The sequence below is a fragment of the Vicugna pacos genome, chromosome 12 (genome assembly GCF_048564905.1).
Source record: "Vicugna pacos chromosome 12, VicPac4, whole genome shotgun sequence".
Lineage (NCBI taxonomy): Eukaryota > Metazoa > Chordata > Mammalia > Artiodactyla > Camelidae > Vicugna > Vicugna pacos.
The window spans coordinates 52,133,259-52,153,517 of NC_132998.1; the positions used below are offsets into that span (position 1 = coordinate 52,133,259).

Genomic DNA, 20,259 nt, shown 5'->3' on the forward strand with positions numbered 1-20,259 from the left:
GCCATTTTCTAGCAGCAGAGAATTTCTGGTTAAGCATTTCCTAAGATGTATTTGTCAAGATATTAGTATGTTACCATCTGCCACCACCTCCAAAATACCTCTGATCATTGAGAGATCATTAAGGTTGAGAAATTTTGTTTCTTTATAAGACTGTGAGAATGCACTTAAGGTGCACTAAACTTGAAGACTTCTGTTTAAAATTTTCCAACAGAGTTAATTGCTTTACCATAGATTCCTTTCCTTCAGAAAACATGACAGTTCAAGAATTTTTACCGTAATCAGAGCAACAGACTGAAAGTTCATTGTTGGACTAGTAATCTTTAAATCTCACAATATAAACACACATTTAAGTGTTCATTGACATTGACATTCTCTAGCATAGACATGTGGTACATAATACCAATTGTAAAATTCATCCCAATGGTAAAAGAGCACTTACCATTACTAGGAAAATATCAGTGGATTCTATCTACAATCCCTTTGAATCTAAGCCAAAGGAGTGGTTTAGATTTTCTGGTATCTGCTAGGAAAAGTGTGCTAGTATTTGAATGGCTAATATATTCATATCACACCCCTGAGGCCCAAAAAGAAAAAGATCAAAACACACACACACACACACACACACACACAGCCTTGAAAGAACTCAGAAAATGAAGGTAGATATGCAGACAATAACATTATAATAAGATGATGACTTTATCCAAGTTATGTATAAAACAGGACTAAAGGAGAGAAGCACTTATGTCACTTTGGTATTTTAAGGGGAAGTGTCACAGAGAGAGGGAGCATCAGATCTAGGACTTAAAAAGATGACAGGGAGTTGGCTAAATGACCAAGCTAAGGAAAGGGCAATATGTAAGGATTGGTCGTTAAGAGAACGAAAATAGAAGTTCATGAGAATAGAGAATTTAGAGATAACAAGATCTGAAATACTAAATAATTAAACTGAAAATTCATCTGAGAAGTGGGCATATTTTCTTTCTTGACATTGAACCCAAAGATTTTTTTTTTCTTACCTTTTGGAGCACAAATTTTAAAAGCCTAGAAGTTAAAGGCTGATATGTCATATTAGATTCAACTCATTCTAAAAGGACATTACAGAGAGGGTGGGGAGCAGTGGGGGTAGGATAAATGAGTATTTTTTCCTGTAGACTCAAGGACAGGAACTATGTCTATCTGGTTCATCCTAGTTTACTCAGCATCTCTTAGTGAATGTTAAAATAGTATTTCTTGAATTAAAGCACTACATAATATTTTAATAACCAGAAAAAAATCAATAAAAGAAAATATCTTATTTCCTTGTTATTAAAATAATGCTTTGGTAAGCAAATCTACAAATAAATCTTCATGTGGGCCTCAAATAATCGTCAGGACAGACGGTTTTCATAGTCCTTCATATATCTGGTGTAGACTGCATAACCAGTATTACAAACAGTGTAGATAAACTATAATGTATGTTTAGATATAATTTGAGCCATAAAAATGAAAATGATAATTCTTCTTCCAGACTTTATATATCTTTATTTTGCTTACAGTTTCTTTCACTTCAGGGAGAGAGACTTCTACAGAAGTATTTTAGGAGATCAATTTAGGGGAAAGATTCCCACAGAAATGTTTCTGTACATATTTTGGAAATAATCAGCATTACAGTAATTTCCTTGGAGAAATTTTTAATATCAACATACTCAGGATGTTTTTGTGAAAAGGATATGCAGTTGTTTAATACAAACTATAAAATTATTAAGTTCAGAAAGTTTCCAACTGTCTAAATACCAAAAGAATCCCATGTTCTGGCATAAAGATGAACCATTTTCTGTATTATACCAAAATTAAAATTTACCTGTATTCTAATACTGAGAAATGAGATAAAAAACCAACATTATAAAGTGTAACCTAGAAAAGATAACAATGACTTCATAGACTGTCTTTACACACAATATTTTTTATTTTAATTTTTGAGACACATGACTTGCCCTGTTTTAATGATTCATGTATGTAGCACAAGGTTATAATGTGAAGGGCAGAATAAAGGATTTGGAGGCCAAAGACCAGTGTCACCTAGAACTTTCTAGATTACTACATTTTTACCCCCTGTGCCAGGTGCACATTGTAAATGTCTGAATGAATAAATAAATTACATTAACAAGGATTTCTTTATCTATACATTGGAGATAGTAGCACCTACCACACAGAATATTTGTAAAGAACAAGAGAGCTAATGGGTGCCACAATGTTTTGTTAGCTTAAAGACTCTGAGTTAAAATTATTTTTAAAAAGTTGTGTTAGTAGGGATTGTTATTTTGTAAAAATATCAAATGTCAAATAAACTCGAATACTTGGCTTTGATAAAGTATTTTATTTAGTTATGTTTTCCTTTTAACTAGATAACACTAACAACAAATTTGTTCAGTGTTCATTTTAAAGGGAAAAAATGCTTCACAATTCATTAAGAAAACACTGTTATGTAATTCAGGTCAACAACAATGTCCTACAAAGTCTCTTCTGGTAAATCATTATAAAAAGAAATCTGTTTTGTTTCAAAAGAAAAGTATTTTATAAAAAGGTCTAAAGTTTACATGTTCTCCTTAAATTCCAATTCAACAGTATTTACCAAAGTACGTCACACATCCTTCTTTCATAGCATTTATCATATTGTATTGTAAATAATGTTTGTTCTCTCAAGAGACTTTGAGCAAAGTTAAGGGCAGAAAATTATGTCATATTCATTTTTATGTCAAGTTCCTAGCCTTTGGCTGGTTCTTTGTAGAGGTTAGTGTCTAGTAGACACAGAATGAATGACAGATGTAGAGCAGAGGATATATGTTGTGTCCCGCAGGGGACAAAGAGCTATTATTTTGATTAGTTTTATGATATATGGTCTAAGTGATAAGAAGTTTATCAACAAACTGAAAACAGGATTTTAACAGATTCCTTTTAGGTTTTTCTCTGTGAATGAAAGTAGTTTTAAAAGTAGATGGATATATGTTAACAAAGCATTTGATGCAGGGCAACTTTGGAGCATATTATCCGAACTGTAACATGAAAATGACATCGAAAAAAAACAGCAAAAAAATTTACTTTAAAATAGGTGGTGTCAAATAGTAATGAATGAAGTCTAAGTAACTTTGCCAAAAGCTTGTTGTATTTTATAATGTTTTACTTTTTTTATTTTAAAAATGTTACATTAAGATAGCAAGAAATTATCATAGAGGGACTCACCCTGCATTAGTATTTTGTTTTGTATCGGGGAGAGGCAGTGAACCATATAAGAGTTTATACTTAAAAAAATGTAGATTATGTTTAAATGATTATTTGCCCAACTTACTTTGGGGTAGAAATGTGTTTGCTGATGATTATACATGAAACCACATAAAGATAGTTGAAAACATGTAATGACAGTTCCAAGGAGCTACATCCAATATTTAAGATAAAGATAAAAAGACTAACAAGGTTTATACAATACACAGAATTTTCATAAATATTTTAAGTGCCTGACGATAACTACAACAGACATTTCCTACCTTTGCCTTTGTGAATCTAGTTGCTTGGGAGGCATTCCTTATAAAAAGAAAGAGTGCTGGGGGGGCATAGTGCTGGGGGGAGGGCATAGCGCAGCGGTAGAGTGCTTGCCTAGCATGCATCCAAGGCCCTGGGTTCAAATAAATAAAAAATGTTATTACCCCCCCAAAAAAAGAAAGGATGTTAATGTAAAAAGATTGTTGCTAGGATCTAAGCAAATGTTACAAAAAATAAGTTTTTTTTTAAAATCATAAAGTAGCCATTACCTTGTGGGAAAGATATGCAGTAATATGTGATTATGTTTATGTTACTTTAATATGGTGGTGTCAGAAGCTCAAATCAGGCCTGAATAACCTGACTGTACAATAATAAGTTTTTACATGATTTGACCAAAGCTGTTTAAAGGGAAGAGTTCTTATTACACATTTATCAGGTGAAATAAGGCAAACCCTTTAATTGAGTGGAAACTATAAGAATAGTTCTGATGTTCTATTCTGTATAATAATTAGCAGCTGCATAGCTTTATCACAGACACATGTATTTTTATAGAGAGCTACATTTCATTTCCCCTGTGCAGTATGGCTGCTCTATTTGACTCTCACTAAAAATGGAGATAGAAAGCAAGCTGATATGTAAGATAAATTCATTCCATTTTAGGTTATAAGTTGTGAAGGTATAATATGGTAAGTACTTTTCTATAATTCAATGCTAATGTGGGTTTATGGGGAAAAAAAAGAAAGCTTAAGAGTTTTGGTATTAATACACAGGGGGAGTATTCCTAACATGGAACTTTGTAGCCTGTTTGCCTATTAATACATCAGTTTTGAAACTGGAGATGTAATATTTGTATTATGAGAAAAATGTAGGATACATTTATCTTTTTGTTTGATTAAAGTAAAAGCTGGATCCCAATCTCTGCATTATTTCATAGCATATTTTCTTAGAAGGTGAATATACATATCAGCTACCAATTTTTACTAGTCTGCGGTACTTGAGGCCTTACCTAGTGTAGATGATTCAAGGGTACTTCACATTCAAAAATAGTATTTTCAAAATACTTTACAAGCTACTGCCAAAGCTAATTTTGTTTTCAAGGCCATGACTAGTTCACTTTTACTGATAAAAGGACAAAGTTTAAATAAAAGAACCTGCCCTGTACTTCAGGGTTTTTTCCTATAATTTTTCCAAATCACAGTGCCAATAATGATTTAATTAATACAGTTTTAAAGTCATATTTCATGTTGGTTAACTCCTACTAAGCATCTTATTTAGAATGTAATATCCCAACTTTGGTACAGGAAAAATTTTTTTTCTAATATAAATTAAACACATTACTTGTCATAGATTGTTCTTTAAAGTAGTTTAAAAAGACAAAAACACAAAACATCTTGCAAACATACAATTTCCTAGCAAAAATGTTAAGTACATAATTCTCACGTAAGGCACTTCCATTCTCATTCAAATAAGTTGCATAAAAAGTTTCCAATTTTGTTTTGTAATCAGATGTTCATAAATTATGCAGTAATGATGTTACTTCAAGTAAAATTTTATTAAATAATTCCAATTTTGGAATAAATTTCCTTAAATATCTTTACCTTTGAACAGAATGAAGGATGAGCATCAAATTCTATGCCGGGTAATCTTAAATGAAGGTACTCTTGGTCTGTTTTAGATTCAGAGAACTGGTAACATTTTACCTTGTTCATCTCGTTCAAGAATCTTGAAATCTTCCAAAGGAAGACTGCTTAAGGCGGTTGGTAAAACGTGTTCTGATGTGCTCTTAGGTGATAAGCTGTTTGCTTCTAGATTCTTCATCAAGCATGTGGCTTTGATCCAACGCCGAGTTGCTCGGCGTTCTTTTTGTAGGCAAGTTTTCATTTTCCTTCTTAAGCTTGCTATTTCCTTTTCCAGTTTAATTATCCTCTTTTTTGCCTCCATAGGATTCCTAAAGGCATAACTGTGTTCCAGTAGTACTTGCTGACTGCTAATGTTTGATTTTAAATTAGATGGTCCAGTTGGAGTACAACTCTTGTTCTTCTTCAGAAGATTCCTTGACTTGAGTTTCTGAGCCAAATAAAATGAGAAGGTTGAACATAAATTATGGAATATCACACATAAGTAAATTTTGTCCAGTTTTGGATAACAGTATTTAAACCGCTCTTTTAAAACCTGATTTTAAAAGTTTGATAGGCAACATCAGTAGCCCCTCTCATAATCATGGACTCACGTTTCTCAGCTGGCTGAATTAACTCCAGTCACCTATTTCTCTTTGCCTTCTCTCTCCAGAGGGATACAAGCACTGGTTTGGAAATAAGACTATGGACTTCAGAGGTCTCTTCTAAATTATTGAGTATGATTCTATAGACTTGAAAAAATCCTTTGCAATATTCTCCCTAAGGCCAATATAGAATGCATTGAGACATTTGGTTTATCTATGATACTAATCTGATTCCCTCAATCTGATTAATATTTCAGACCTCTGGTCCTACTTAATAAAAACATATTCCCAAGCATCAGTTTGGGGATGGATTTACTTTTTGATTGTTCACAGTTAACATCTTACATTCCAGAATCTGGCTAGGAACTTTCTGCCCAAATCAGAAACCTGAGGACCTTTTCTTTTGGTTATTCTTTTTTTTATTTTGAAGGGGGAGGTAATTACGTTTATTTATTTACTTATTTATTCTTAGGGGAGGTACTGGGGATTGAACTCAGGACCTCTTGCATGCTAAGTATGTGCTCTAGCGGTTGAGCTATATCCTCCCCCTTCCCTTTCGTTCTTTCTTTCAATCAGTCAAGTCCTATTAATTCTACCTCCTAAATATCTCTATCATGAATCCTCTCCTCTCAATCATTCTTAATGCTACTTAATGCCCACATCAGGCCCATATCATTCATGTCTAGCTTGAATATATTGAAACCTTATTTACTGATCTTTGACTCATTTAGATCCTCACTAGTCCCTGTTCTGCCACCAGAATAATTTTCTAACAGATTTGATGTTTTCATACTGGCTGAACTGCTCTTTGCCTCCCCATTATCTAAAGAAAAAAAAAATCTTTACACGATATACTATACTATTTAGGGTCTCACCCATTACACCATTCACCATCTTGATTTGTATGCCAGCAACATTAAACCACTTACAGATTATCTTCCCAGATTAGCTCATAAATTTGTGTCTTTCATTCATTCAACAAACATTTATTTAAATGCAGGAATTCCTTTATGAATTCCTGGGGACACAACATTGAACAAATAAAATAAATATGGTTCCTGTCATCATGAAGCCTACAAATGGCATTCCCGCTGCCTAGGGGAATTGGCAGGGACTCTTTTTTGATCTTTATATCCTCAGTATTGAACTTAGATTTTGACATAGTGTAAAATTCAGTAAATATTTGTTGAATGAATAAATGATAAAAATGTCAAAAACAAGGTATACTTCAAACTCAATAGATGTTTGAGTGTGTACTATATGCCCAGCACTGGTTGAGGTACTGAGGATTCAGAAGTGAAGTTCTTGCCTTCTTGGAGCTTTTCTAGTACCTGTGATAATTAGTTCACCACAGTCTCCTGTCCTGTTCAGGTAATAGCTTGTGTACATTTACAAATTTAACTGTCACTAATAACTCAAGAAAAGCAGTGGTTTTTCCTCTCTCAGAGAAAAGATGTCCTTTTCAAAGCTAAACTCCCTTTTTGTTCATTCTACTCCTTCTTAACCTTTCAGGGGCCCTGTCTTTCTCAGCTAGCTTTCCTCTCTGCTCAGATCTTCCCTAACTAGACAAAACATTGTTTTAATACATTCATACTGTACCTTAATTCTCTTCTTCCTTTTAAGTATTACTTGCTAACATTTATTTTCCACTCAGCCCTTAGCTCATTAGCTTTTGTTCTCATCATGCTTCCATAGTTGTCCTCTGCAAGGTCAGGAATGCTCTTCTAAGTTCCAAGCTCAGGCCCAGCCTAAAAGCCTGAGCTCTATGAAGTTTCATGTTATGCCTCCCTCTGAATTTATGTTCTTTGGTGTAACTCTGGTATTCTTTGGGTGTGCTGCTCTGAGAGCACTTAGCACACGTTATTTGTATGTTGTCTTAAAATCAGCAGAGCAATGCTGGAGGTTTCATTATTCACGATTTCTCAGTTTTACCAGTGGGTCAATTATTGATAATAGTTGGCAGTAGTGTAAAATTCCAATACAGTACACAATTTGGATTTGGGAAAGAATATTAGAGTCAGGAGAGCTGAGCTCCAATTCCAGCCATCATCTTTATTGCACAGTTTTGCAACTTTCTTGAGGCATATCATTATACATGAATTTCAGTATATTCTGAATTGTTCTACTTTATAAGCAAAAAAGGGTGAATTCTAAAAATGGTAAAATGGAGTAGAAGAAAAATATTACCTACCATAGACTTTATATGGGTACAAAAATCAAAAATGGTTGGAACAGCATCCATTTTAAGTCGTCGAGTTTGTCCTGTTAGGTCAAAACAGGAGGCTTCAAAGTGCTTTGAACAAAGAAAAGTATGTTTTCCTGGCACAAAATTTTTGCGCCGAACCAGGCGAACCCATTCTTTTCTTCTTTTAGGATCCAAAGGAAACCTTTGGGAAAAAAAAAGAAAAAGAAAAAAGAAAAGGCAACTGAAATTCCAACTATCATGCTTCTGGTTGCATCTAAATGGTTAAAAGAAATTTTGAAAGGTGACGATTTGGTGTCTTCCATTTACATAAAAATTTTTTAAGTTTCCAACATGTAGACACTGGAACAGAAATCAGTAATGCCAATTTTTATAAGTTGTAAACTAATTAATAAAAAACTGACTGAAGTGGCTTAATTTTTTCAGAGTTTTAATCCCAAACTAGTCTTTAACAAGGGCAATAAAAATAATCAAGACTAAATTGATCTATATCAAACTTACATAGAATCATTATAAGCAGGAGTAATTTTACAATGCTTTGATCTGCTGCTAATGTATGTGGTCAAGATAATATCTACAGATTAAATTTTATCAAGACAGATTCTGATATTCCTTCCTCTGTGTTCCTTCATTATGACACTTACCACGCACACTGCTCTGTAATTTTCCATTTTAATAAATTCCCAGTGAAATCAGAGTAGATTAAAACATACTTGAGAATAGGGATCATTATATCTTTTTATCTATCTTTAATATTTATACAGTGCCTTGCAAATAGTAGGGGCTTGACAAAAATTTGCTTAATTAATATAAGTACAGAATATATAAATTAATAATTCACTATATTACTTCTATTAAGTTAAACTACATATACTGAAAAAAGAAAAAAAACTCTTAAGCTACGCAGGAGAGTAGAAAGTATAATTATTATAAAAAGTAAAATGCTGATGACAAGCCCAGCAATAATGTTTTTCCTTTCATATTTATTTCAAATATAAAATGTAGTGATATGTACCCAGTGTATACCTATTAAGGAAAGAAAAATATAAGGGACTGTCTAAAAATTCTAGTGGTGACTGTTGGCTGGACTTGGGAATAAAAGTATCAACATTCACATGTAGTAAGTTTGAGTTGAACTCTTTAGTTTGACTGCCTTTTCCTTTAAGTATTAAAGATGAACTCACTAGGGCTTAAAAAGAACCATTAAATTTATGTCAGAAGATCACGTGGCTCAGAAACTCCCAGCTGAAGCTTTACTAGGTAACAGCTTTGGCTCTATCAGATACACGAGGCTTGCTCACATTATCAGCAGGGAGGGGCACTAAGAGATGAAAGCCCAGATTTACTGGCAAAAACCCTGCTATCTCCTGTTCTCATCCCTCACAACACCCCGATCTGAAGATACTAAATTTGTACGTCACTCTGCAGTTCATATGCTTTCATATTATGCACGTTTTTTCCTATTTCATTAGAAACCTCTGATGGAGAATTTCTCTACTTTCTCCCTAGCCCTCACCTTTTAATAATTATGTATTCTTACTTCAAAGCTCTCTGTTCTAATATTTAATGATTCGGAAATGTTTCCTGAGCCTAAGCTAAAAAATCAGGCTTTAGTTTATATGCACATTTTTTTCTTGTTGGGGGCCTTAATAAAGGCTCAACAAATAAGTACTATCATTGTATTAGAACTTGTATAAGACTTCAGATATGCGAAGACTGTCTTTTAGATGCTTTTCAACCCCCCCCCTTAAGCTCTTTTTTAAACTAAAAAGGTTTTTAATTATGAAACCAATGCCTCCAATTGAACCTTAACTTGGTCAAATTCTTCCTCCTTCTTCTAAGACTCAGTTTAGGAATCTCATCTTCCTAAGAGAGCTTTTCATGATCAGAAGACTTGATTAGATGTTACTATATCATATAGCACTAATACAACTGTATTCTAATTGTTTACTTTTCTATCTCCACCAGTAGATCATAGGTTTCTCCTGGTCAGGAGCTGTTTTTCACTGTTTTTCCTGTTAAGTAAGCACTCAATGAACTTCTCTGAATGAAGTAATGGAGTTATTTTGGCATTACTAAATAATCTTTAGATTGTGTTGAAATAAAATGATAACCAACAATTTTATATTTGATTTTTCGGTAATGTTTTATACAGCATTAACCTTAATCATTTTTTGCCATGTATTGTTTGGCTTTTTCTCAGTATATTCAAAGGGTGGGAGTAGCCCATTCATTATTTAAGTAATAGTAAATTCTGTAAATATTAAAAAATTAATGTGGTGTTAACAGGTGGATATATTCTTGTCTACACAATAGAACTAAGCTTTCAGAAACATTACATGTTTCGGAAAATCACTCAGTATTTTAAACAATGCAATTTTGCTTGGGTTTTTAATAAACAGATTGTCACTTACATTCAAAGCACTGAAGACATAGTGGTAAACAAACCTGACCTACCTTTATGGTATTTACCTTGTATGAAGGGTATACTGTAATGGGAAAGGGAGAGAATCAAAGAGCTTGATGTAGTAGAAAAGAGTGGCTGAGAACACTGTCTCTAGAATCAAACCAGGTATCAATCCAGGCTCCTTCACATAATAGCTGGCTGACTTTAAGCAAGTTCTTTAACCTTTTTAGGCCTCAGTTTTATCACCTATAAAGTGAATAATGGTACCTAGTGTGATTCCAGGGATTAAATGAGACAATGTGAATAAATGCTTAGCCCAGTGCATAGTACACAGTAAATACTAAATAAATGCTGTTTTTTATTATTATAAAAGTAATGACAAGCATCATGAGTGTTATGAAAGGGTAAGTACAGGATTGCATGGCACCATTAAACAGGAAGAGCTAATCTAGTCAAGAGGCTCTAAGAGTACAAGTTAGCTAGGGAAATTCAGGTGGGAGTAGTGAAGAATGTTAACAGTATCTTGGGGACAGGGAAGAGTTACGACATGAACTGATGATGGAGGGCCTTCTAAGTTAAAAAGTAATTTTAAACTTTACCCAAAATGGCATTGGTAAGCCATTAAGAGGTCTAATTTAGAAAGCTGATTGTTAACAGAAAATGTTTAAACCAGTTGTCAAACACAGCCATTATTAAAAATTAAATTATGTACATTTGCACTTAAATAAGTTAAAAACAAAGGTAATAAATGCTAAAAATCTATCACTTACTAATTATTTTAGCATTATCTATATTCTTGAAGTATTGGTGCCTGTTACACCTGTACGGAATAAATGCTATAGAATAGGGTAGTACTGCACATTTCTTTCCAACTCCATCATCAGTGATGTCATGTTGGTAGCTTAAAGCCAGCCATGGTAGGAGTATTTATATCACGGAAATTGGGCAAACAGTACAAATCAGGGCTTTTCCCCTTCCCTGGAGATCCTGTTGTTAAACATTTAGCAACACACCATTGATTACAGAAGAGTAGTTAGAAGTGCATGAATGGAAGCAGTGAACCAGCTAAGAGGTTGTAATAATCCAATCAAGAGGTAATGCTGAGAAATCAAGGGAGGATGACCTCCCAGTTTCTGAGTGGATGGTGTGTCTGTTTACTGAGAAAGGAATACGGGAAGTAGGGTAGGTTTGAAGGAAGGGCAAGTTCATTACCAGTTTTAGTATGTTGAATGGGAGAAACTGAACAGACCAGGGAAACACTAAGACACTTCACTCATTAGAGATTTGGACTGGAGGTATTGATTTGGGAGGCATCAACAAGTAACAGTTAACTGAGACCACAGGAATAGTTGCAATCATTTTGATAAGAGTGGGAAGAACTTGGTCGAGGGGTGGAGTGAGGGGATGGCAGAGGATACTGAAATTAGACTACACGAGGAAGATGAAAATCACAAAGCTAGTGTCAAAAGTTCAAAGTAGAGAGTATTTTAAAGAGTATATGATCATAGGCCATGAAAAAAGGATGTAGGAGCGATAATTCATCTCAGCAAGAGCAGTTTCAAAAGATTATTGGAAGACTTAGGTTGGAATGGGCTGAGTACGAGATAAGAAAAATGGAGACAGTAAGTTCAGGCAACATAAGTTGTACATGGGGATAAAGACATTGTGAACGAAAAATACTGCAAACCACACCAGTAAACAAAGAATGCTGAAGCCATCAAGTCATCAGCGGCTGCCGCCACCCCTCAGTGAAGACAAGCCTGCAGCCCGGCCTCTGCAGCCACTCAGTGGTGCACTCTGAGGGGACTCAGAATAAGAAAGGACAGGATACTGGCCCTAGATAGCTAGATGCTTGTCAAAGGAATGAATTCAATGAGCCAAAATGTTTGCTCCCTCCCATACATAGAAAAGTGCTAAATTCTTTAAGTTGAGATGCCTGGTTTTCTTTAGATAACAAGTAATATTTTATTGTTCCAACTATCTGGTCTTTGTTGTAACACTCCTATGTAACCTAGCTCCTCCGCTACCTCTTTGGAGCAGTCCCTCAGAGTGATCTGAGGAGCTGTCATCCCAGCTCGAGTTCTCCCGCCAAATAAAACAACTCTCAACTTTCAGGCTATGCATTTATTTTAGTCGACAAAGTCTACCAATGTCCTAGAAGAGAAGTGAATTAGATGTTGTTTGTATTTATGAAATAGGAATCTATTTTTATTATAAATTAGGACCAAAAGTTCTGGGGTTACATGTGAAAATGTTAATTTCATAGCAGGCAAATGGTGGAAAACGGAAAGGAGGTATGTCTGTTAATGTACCACCGTGCATTTCTTAAACATTCAATATTATTGGTGCCTCGACTCCTCCCTCTCCTTCATCTTCCAAATCAAATTACCACATATGGTAGTTTCTCCTCAAACATTTCTCAAATCTGTCCACTTCTTTCCATCCCTACTGTTAGTACCACTCTAGTCAATGCCACTGGGTGGCCTCACCCTTGTTTTACTACAGGTTCCTAACTTTTTTCTCCACCAGCTCTCACCTGTTCTAATCCAATGCTGATTGTGCCAACAACAGAAGTACACTGTAGCTAACAGAAGTTAGCTTTGTAGCAGGATTTCCCTCTGAAATAGACATATTAGCATTTTGTAACAAGCTCCTTTCTCATCAAATTCATCTCTTGATGATGCCTGACCAGCACTTTTAGGAACACTATAATTCTCCGCACTGCAGCCTGAGGGATTTTTAATATGCAAATCTAATCATGCCATTCTTTTTAAATCCTCCGTGGCTTCTCAAGTACTTATTGGATAAAACAGAAAATCCTTGAAGTAGCATACAGGACCAAATTTGAAACTTCATATTCTTTGAGAAGTGTTGTTCTTTCACTTTCCAAGGGTAAGGCAGGTCTTCCTGAAGGTCTCGTCTGTGGCACTTAACTGTATTTATTTACGTCAGTCTTTCTCATTCCAACCCCAGGAGGGTAAGAATTTTCTGGATCCCTAGCACAATGTCAGGCAAATAAGAGCTTGGTATATATGTGAGAGATGAATGAATGAAGCACTGCATTTGCATGAAGTAGATGAAAAACAAACACGGACAAAGATTTTTTTTAAGTGGTAGCTTTTAATAAGGGGGCATGTTTAGTCATAATAAGGTGGGGAGAAACGTCAGGGATGTAATTTTCCACATTCTAAGATCTTACTAAGTTGTGAGATACATAAAATCAGAATTGTTTCCACTTAACTTTTTGAATGCTTCTTTTCTTCAGGCACGTGGCAGGCACTTGCAGAGAAGGTAAACATTTACAGAGTAGTATTATATCGCATGTAGTGTTCAAAGCGCTTTCAAGAGTTCTGATTTGACAGAACTAAAAAATTCTTATTGCTCTTCCAGCAAACGAAGGAAAAACGTAACCTAGGTTCTTTTTTTTTATACTACTCTGTTCTAGTAAGAATACAAAGATTATCTTTTCCACTTTCATTAACATCGCTTAATTCCACAGCTATCAATGATGACTCGAGTCCTCCGCAGAGTTACTGTACGTGACTATTCAAAATCTAAATGCTTCCCGTGTCAGTTCAGCTATTGAGAAACAACTAATTTTAACGGGAACACAGCAGGCTGTTTAAGCGACTGCTGACTTGAACAAGAAGATCTCGCTTCCTCTTAATGGCGTCATTTATGTTAAGACCCGGTCTAATACATAGGAGTTAAAGAGTAGAAAACTAAGTATCCTCCTGTCACTTCTCTAAGCAATAATCACCGTACAGAACTTGGATCTCTTTTCCAAAGTGAGTAAACCTTCCTCAAAGGGAGAGGCAAATTGGACAGATTTGAGAAACATACACAAAGGGCAAAAATGATGCTTCCTTGCTACTCGCCGGCTAGCGAAGTTACTAGAATGAGCAGACTCCCGTTCTTTCCGCACAAGCGACACCCAGTCCAGGCGCTCCCGTTTCCGTCACCCCCACTCCCCGCCCAGGTTACCTGTGGAAGCTGATGTTAATGTGCTTGTTGTAGGTAGTGGCACAGCCCGCCGCGGCGCAATTGGTCGGCATTTCCCGTTCCCCCTCATGCGGCGCTGTCTTAAGCCTGATCTGAGGCTCGGGCTGCTACCCTTCCTCCGGGCAGAGACTGGCCAAGCGAGGCGGGGACAGGGCCCACCCAACTGAGCCGTCGGAGCTGAGGGGGAAGAAGGGGTCTCCGTGTGTGTGTGTGTTGGGGAAGGCCGGGGGGTGGGGGTGGGGAGGAGTGTCAACCTTTCTCTTTATTAATATGGCGGACTCGAGCCAGCGGAGCTGACAGTCCTGGAGCTCCAGTCACCTCCGTCTGCCCTCACCAACATGGCGGACGCAGCCCGCTCCCTCCGCGGCGCCCGAAAGGGAGACGAACTACTGCGTCTCTTTGGCAGCCATCCTCGGAGCAACTAAAAAGAGGTGTGTGTCCCCATTTCTACAGAACTCTCTCACGGCGGAGATTAAGAACAGGGCCGCATACCCCGCCACGCACCCAGAAATCCCAAACCAGAATTTAGGGTGGGTTTGAGCCAAGGACTGGAAGGACAAACCCGAGGCCACAGGCGGAAAGGACTACAACTCCCAGCGAGAATCGCGCTGTCCTAAAGATTATCGCGTGACCCGGGAGCCTTGTTTCCTGCGTGCCCCAGGAAGTGACGTCACGACCAGAGCCACTTCCAGAGCCCCTTTCTCGCGAGGCGGAAGAGCCCTGATCGCGGAGGAGCAAGGGGGCGCTAGGGAAGGGAACTGGGTTGCGACGGTCCGGCGAGAAAGAGCTGGGGTGCGGGGAAGTTGGGGAGCAGACCCCGCTAGGTGTCCGAGTAGGGTAAGGCCGCACCGACCGGGTCCGTTAGGAAAGAAGGAAACCGAGGAGGAAAGCAACTGTCGGGCGGATCCCCGGGCCGAGGGCTAAGGTTGTGTGGCAGGCGCTGCTCCCGGGATGGCGACCGCAGATACTCCGGCCCCGGCCTCCAGTGGCCTCTCGCCCAAGGAAGAAGGGGAACTCGAAGATGGGGAGATCAGCGACGACGATAATAACAGCCAGATACGGAGCCGGAGCAGCAGTAGCAGCAGCGGCGGCGGGCTGTTACCGTACCCGCGGCGAAGGCCTCCTCACCCGGCCCGGGGCGGTGGATCCGGCGGAGGCGGTGGCTCCTCCTCGTCGTCGTCCTCTTCTCAGCAGCAGCTGAGGAATTTCTCACGCTCGCGGCACGCGTCGGAGCGAGGCCACCTCAGGGGACATAGCAGCTACCGACCCAAAGAGCCGTTCCGGTCTCACCCGCCCTCCGTGCGGATGCCTTCGAGCTCACTGTCCGAAAGCAGCCCCCGGCCGTCCTTCTGGGAACGGAGCCACATCGCGTTGGACCGTTTCCGTTTTCGAGGCAGGCCTTACCGGGGTGGGAGTCGCTGGAGTCGGGGGCGAGGAGGGGGCGAGCGAGGAGGCAAGCCCGGGGGCAGACCTCCTCTGGGAGGAGGAGCGGGATCCGGATTCAGCAGCAGTCAGAACTGGCGAGAGCCCTCTCCACCTCGGAAGAGTTGTATCCTTAACGTGGCGGTCTGCCCTGGGTGTGTCACTTACTGAAGTTCCCTTTAGCTTCATTACTAGGTCTATGGGATGAGTAACTTCTCTGAACCATCAGAACCGCTTATTTGTCACTGTCAGTACACTTAACGTCAGTGGTTTTTTGGTAATCCCCATGTGTCAAACTGTAGCGTTGTTTCTTAAAAATACTTTATTGGGTATATTGCTTTTTTAACATTAACGTGTCTTGGATGGGGGCCAAACTCGTGGAATCTAAGACTGTAAAATCAGACTTGTAATAGTACGTCAGAAGCCCAGGTTTCATTCGCCTTGGGTTTTGCTAGTACAGGAAGTTTGTTTTTATGTGAAGTTCACTTAGATTGTTAGAGGGAGAAAAAAATTCTAGCCGTAAAAAGTTTGGGGAACACTGTTACTTACATCATATCGGACTGTCACGTTGAAAATTGTGAAGTTTCATTTTGCATAATCCTACCATTTTTATTGATGGTTAGGTTTTTACCTTTTTTGATTTATTCTTGCACATTGCTCCTTTTTAAAGTAGGGGAAAAAAACCCAACTTTATTAATTCAGAAGTTTGAAATTCATATATCTTTTGGGAAAACTTTACCTCCTTAAATTCTTTATTTCTTACGTTCATGTTTTGGACATTTTATAATTCCTAGTGCTGACAAATGTGGGCTAGAGAGAGAACGAAACTTAATAGCATTTTTATTTTAATATTACAGAAGCCATGGGGTTTATGGGAGGGTGGAGATTATGGAGAGGTTGAAAGGAAAATACCTAAATATTTGATTTTTGTCCCCTCTTATCTCATTCTTAGTTATCGTTAACATTCCTGAGTTTACTCATCTGAGGGTTTGCTAAGGTTTGCACATTTTACGATGTGTTTGTAAAACTATGTCTTGACTTACTCCATGGTAACGCATAAAATAGTTGGTTTACTAAGCACTTTTATTACTGGCTGTAATTTCCATGGTGTAATGATTTTTTTTTTTTAATATAGTGATTATATATGAAGCTTACATATAGTGACATTTGGGAGACACTCAACATTATTTTGACAGAGTACTTAGGATCAAATAGTCTTTCCCAGATGTCATAATAAAAGGGGGACAAGAAATGTAGATTTAGGTAAGTAGTAGCAGCTATGGTGCTCATAGTCTGGAAAAACTGGTACTACCAAAAGTTGGGTTAAGAGCATTCCAGCATTGTTTCAGAAAAAAAAAAAAATTACATAGGTATTTAAATTTTAAAAAGAGAATGTTCTTTCTGTAAAGTTAGGAAACCTCTTTAACATATTTTTTTTAACCAAGGATTTGTTGTCAAATCTGAGTCTAAAAACAGAAAGGCTTATTTAAGTACATATATGTGTATTTTTTAAAAATTCAGCGATGAAACTTGTAATTTGTGTTGGAGAAACAAATGTAAATAATTACAGTTCAGTGTAAAAAGTTCAAGTTGAGGTATTTACAAAGTACTATGGGAGTTTAAAATTTTTTCTTAGTTTATTTTATATTAGAGAAGGGAGTGATGATTGGGTTTGCCTGGCTCCTGCCTTTTGCCTTCTTTCTGTCCATTCAGTACCACTTTGGTCTCTACCACATACCTTTATTAATTGTTAAGCTTATATGTTTTTATTAATAAACAGGCATATGATGTTGTGAAACAAGTACAGGAACATACCCAGCTTGACTTCGGTAGTAACTTATCACAAATGAGCTGTCCTGCTGTTTTCTTTTTACAGATGTTGCTCTGAAGGATAATTGGTTTGGTTCTCTGCTCACTGTTTTCCTCATGAAATATCATTAATCCATCCCAGAGGTGGTATTCTTTATATGAATTTGTGAAGAAAAAAGTAGCTCCCAGCCACTTTTGTATAATGTGAGCAAACAAAATTTGTAATATAAAATTTTACTAATTTAGATTTGATACCAAGATTGTACTAGGTTTAATTCATATTACCACTGTGTGATTGTAATAATGACATTTTAATTTTACAGATATTGCAGTAAGAAGAAATAAGAGCTATTCTGTGACTCATTTCCATAATCTAGAAGTGAAGTTGCATGAGTACAGGTGGTTTTTTTTTTAACTTTTTTCTCTGTAATAATTAAGGTTTATTAGATGCAGCTTTAAAGAAACAGAATACCAGATTCTGTTGCAGTACTTATTTTCATTCTCATTCATTTAAAAATTTCCTTAGTGATAGACACTTTGTCAGTCAGTGTTACTGTTTGTCTCCTTTGAATGACTACTGGTTTGAACTTTCAGATCTGATCAGAGCTAACATAATTAGGCCAGGGTCCCTTATCAGTAGAAAGTCATTCCACTTTCACCTGTAGTTGTAAAGATTGAACAGCAGTTCTTTTTTTAAATCAGGTTTCAGTTAGAAATTGCCTCTTGACAAATATAAAATTACATCTTTTAAGTTTTGGTTTCATCTTAGCTCTTCTGTGTAGATAGAAGTGGGAGATTTTGTTTAGCCTTGAAAATTAGTTGGCTATAACTTAATTGCTTCTTTTCATTTTTGTCCTTTAGTTATTTTGTCATTTGTTAGTGTACTGAATCTTTTCCCTTTACAGATGTTTCCAAAGTCTCTAGTCATATTTTTTTAAGTTACTGTGGTTGTGTGTTTAGATGGCTCCATTGAAAAAGTAAGATGTAAATGCAGATAATTACAGAATTTGTGTACAGAGTGTGATATTGGTGTGGAGGAGAACATAATTCTCTAGCTTCACGTAGGAGGTAACAATTGACCTGGGGTCAGTTTGACGAACAGAAAAACCTATACACAAAGCTATGTATAAATTGTAGTAAACATGGAAGAGGTGAGATTGGAAAGGAATCAAGATGGCATATGCCATTATAAGGATTCTGAACTCTATTCTTAGTGAGAATTAAACTAGGGAAGAGATCTGATCAGATTTGTGTTCTAGAAAGATTAGTTTAGCAACTGGATGGGGGATGGCTTGTGGGAGATGGAACCGCAAATCTCTGTCACCAGGCAAAACTATGGGAATGCATTAGAACACTCAAAATGAAAAGAAACAGGGTAAGTGAAGCTCACTGGCGACTACCACTGTTGGAGGAGTTAAGAGAGAAAGGAATTGTGAAGATTTAAAGGAAAAAAAAAAAAAGAGGGAGACAAGGGGCACAGTGGAATTATGGAAGCCAAGAGGGAAGTGGTTTACAGTGTCTAATGCTGCAGAGAAGTCAGGTAAAATAAGGTTTGAAAACGTGACAGATAATGAAAAAAAAAAAAGAAAAAACATGACAGATAAACTTAGCCAGCAGAAGCCAGATTCCATTTGAAGAGTAAGGCAGATAATGAGAAATTAGTATTCTCTCAAGAAACTTAGCTCTAAGGAGGAGAGATCAGAAAACGAAAGATTTACTAGAGCAGCTTTGCTGCAGAACTGTTAAAAGATTTTCAGTTGTAATGCTTATTTAGTTTCTAAATTATTTGTGGTGATTCACATTCTTAAATTGGCCATTAGAGAAGTTTAAAAATCTTTGCAGGTTGCCTGTTGGGTAAGTTGTTAGAAGAAACTTTATATCCTAGCCAATTCAAATGATCTGTAAATGACATTGTATTAAAACCACGTAAAGTACTTGTCTTTTGTTAATTTCTAGGTTAGAGAAGTGAAGTGTAACACTTCTCATACATATGAAATTTTTTGAATAAAAATTGTGGTTTGGAACTTTGTAGCCATTTCCAACCAAGAAGTTGTATTTTATGTATTACTATGTTAGAGAAGAAAAAAGGCCCGAAATAATTGGTTTAGATATCCTTATCTTCAGGGGAAAATTAGTTTAGAGGATACAGTTTGGATACAACTTAAAGGTTTTATTTATTTTTTATTATATAACTGCCTTCATTGTCTTAGTTGTATATATGTTGAATATTAGTATACTTTATGAGCTCTAAGATTATGTGTTAAATTTTTAATACATTTCCTATTCATAATTTAGTCTCAACTACTAATTGTCAGTGTTTATTTTTTATATCAATTTTTTAAAATTTGAGACTTGAGAAGAAACTAATTACAAAGAAAAAATGTTTTCTCCTGATTATGTGAAGTGTAAATTATCCGCATCTGTAACAAACCATTCAGTTTCTCCCCTCTTCCTTCAGAAAGGAATCTTTAACATCCAGCTCATTATGGGCTCTCCTGATAACTACGGAAGGAAAGATGCTGTGATCTAAGTAGGTGGAGTACCTGTGGATACTGCTGGTAGTAACTGACATTAGTGGTTTTGTAAGTGAACTGTTTGTATGGATACTTCTTAAATTTGAAATATAGGCATGAAAGTGGGCATTAGCACACGTGTTAAATGGAATTTAGTCATTTAAAA

General features: G+C 36.8%; 2 protein-coding genes across 2 annotated transcripts in view; one reads left to right on the forward strand and one right to left on the reverse strand.

Annotated features, from left to right (window-relative positions):
• Positions 1–1,922: 1,922 nt before the first annotated feature.
• Positions 1,923–14,929, reverse strand: THAP2 (THAP domain containing 2). The gene is made up of 3 exons (XM_006197830.4): positions 14,332–14,929; positions 7,929–8,124; positions 1,923–5,583 (listed from the first exon to the last, which is right to left on the reverse strand). The coding sequence occupies exons 1-3, from the start codon at positions 14,400–14,402 to the stop codon at positions 5,194–5,196; spliced, it is 657 nt and encodes a 218-aa protein (XP_006197892.2). The 5' UTR covers positions 14,403–14,929; the 3' UTR covers positions 1,923–5,193.
• A 133-nt stretch (positions 14,930–15,062) lies between these two features.
• Positions 15,063–20,259, forward strand: part of ZFC3H1 (zinc finger C3H1-type containing) — a 46,976-nt gene continuing 41,779 nt past the window's right edge. Inside the window, exon 1 of the mRNA XM_006197829.3 lies at positions 15,063–15,898. Coding sequence (XP_006197891.2) covers positions 15,301–15,898 — 598 coding nt within the window. The 5' untranslated portion in view covers positions 15,063–15,300. The remainder of the gene's footprint in view (positions 15,899–20,259) is intronic.

Coding starts and splice junctions, on each gene's coding strand:
- THAP2 (XM_006197830.4), bottom strand. CDS start 14,402: ATGCCGACCAATTGCGCCGCGGCGGGCTGTGCCACTACCTACAACAAG. Junction 8,125..14,331: donor ATTAACATCAGCTTCCACAG/GTAACCTGGGCG, acceptor TTTTTCCCAAAG/GTTTCCTTTGGATCCTAAAA. Junction 5,584..7,928: donor GTACCCATATAAAGTCTATG/GTAGGTAATATT, acceptor TATTTGGCTCAG/AAACTCAAGTCAAGGAATCT.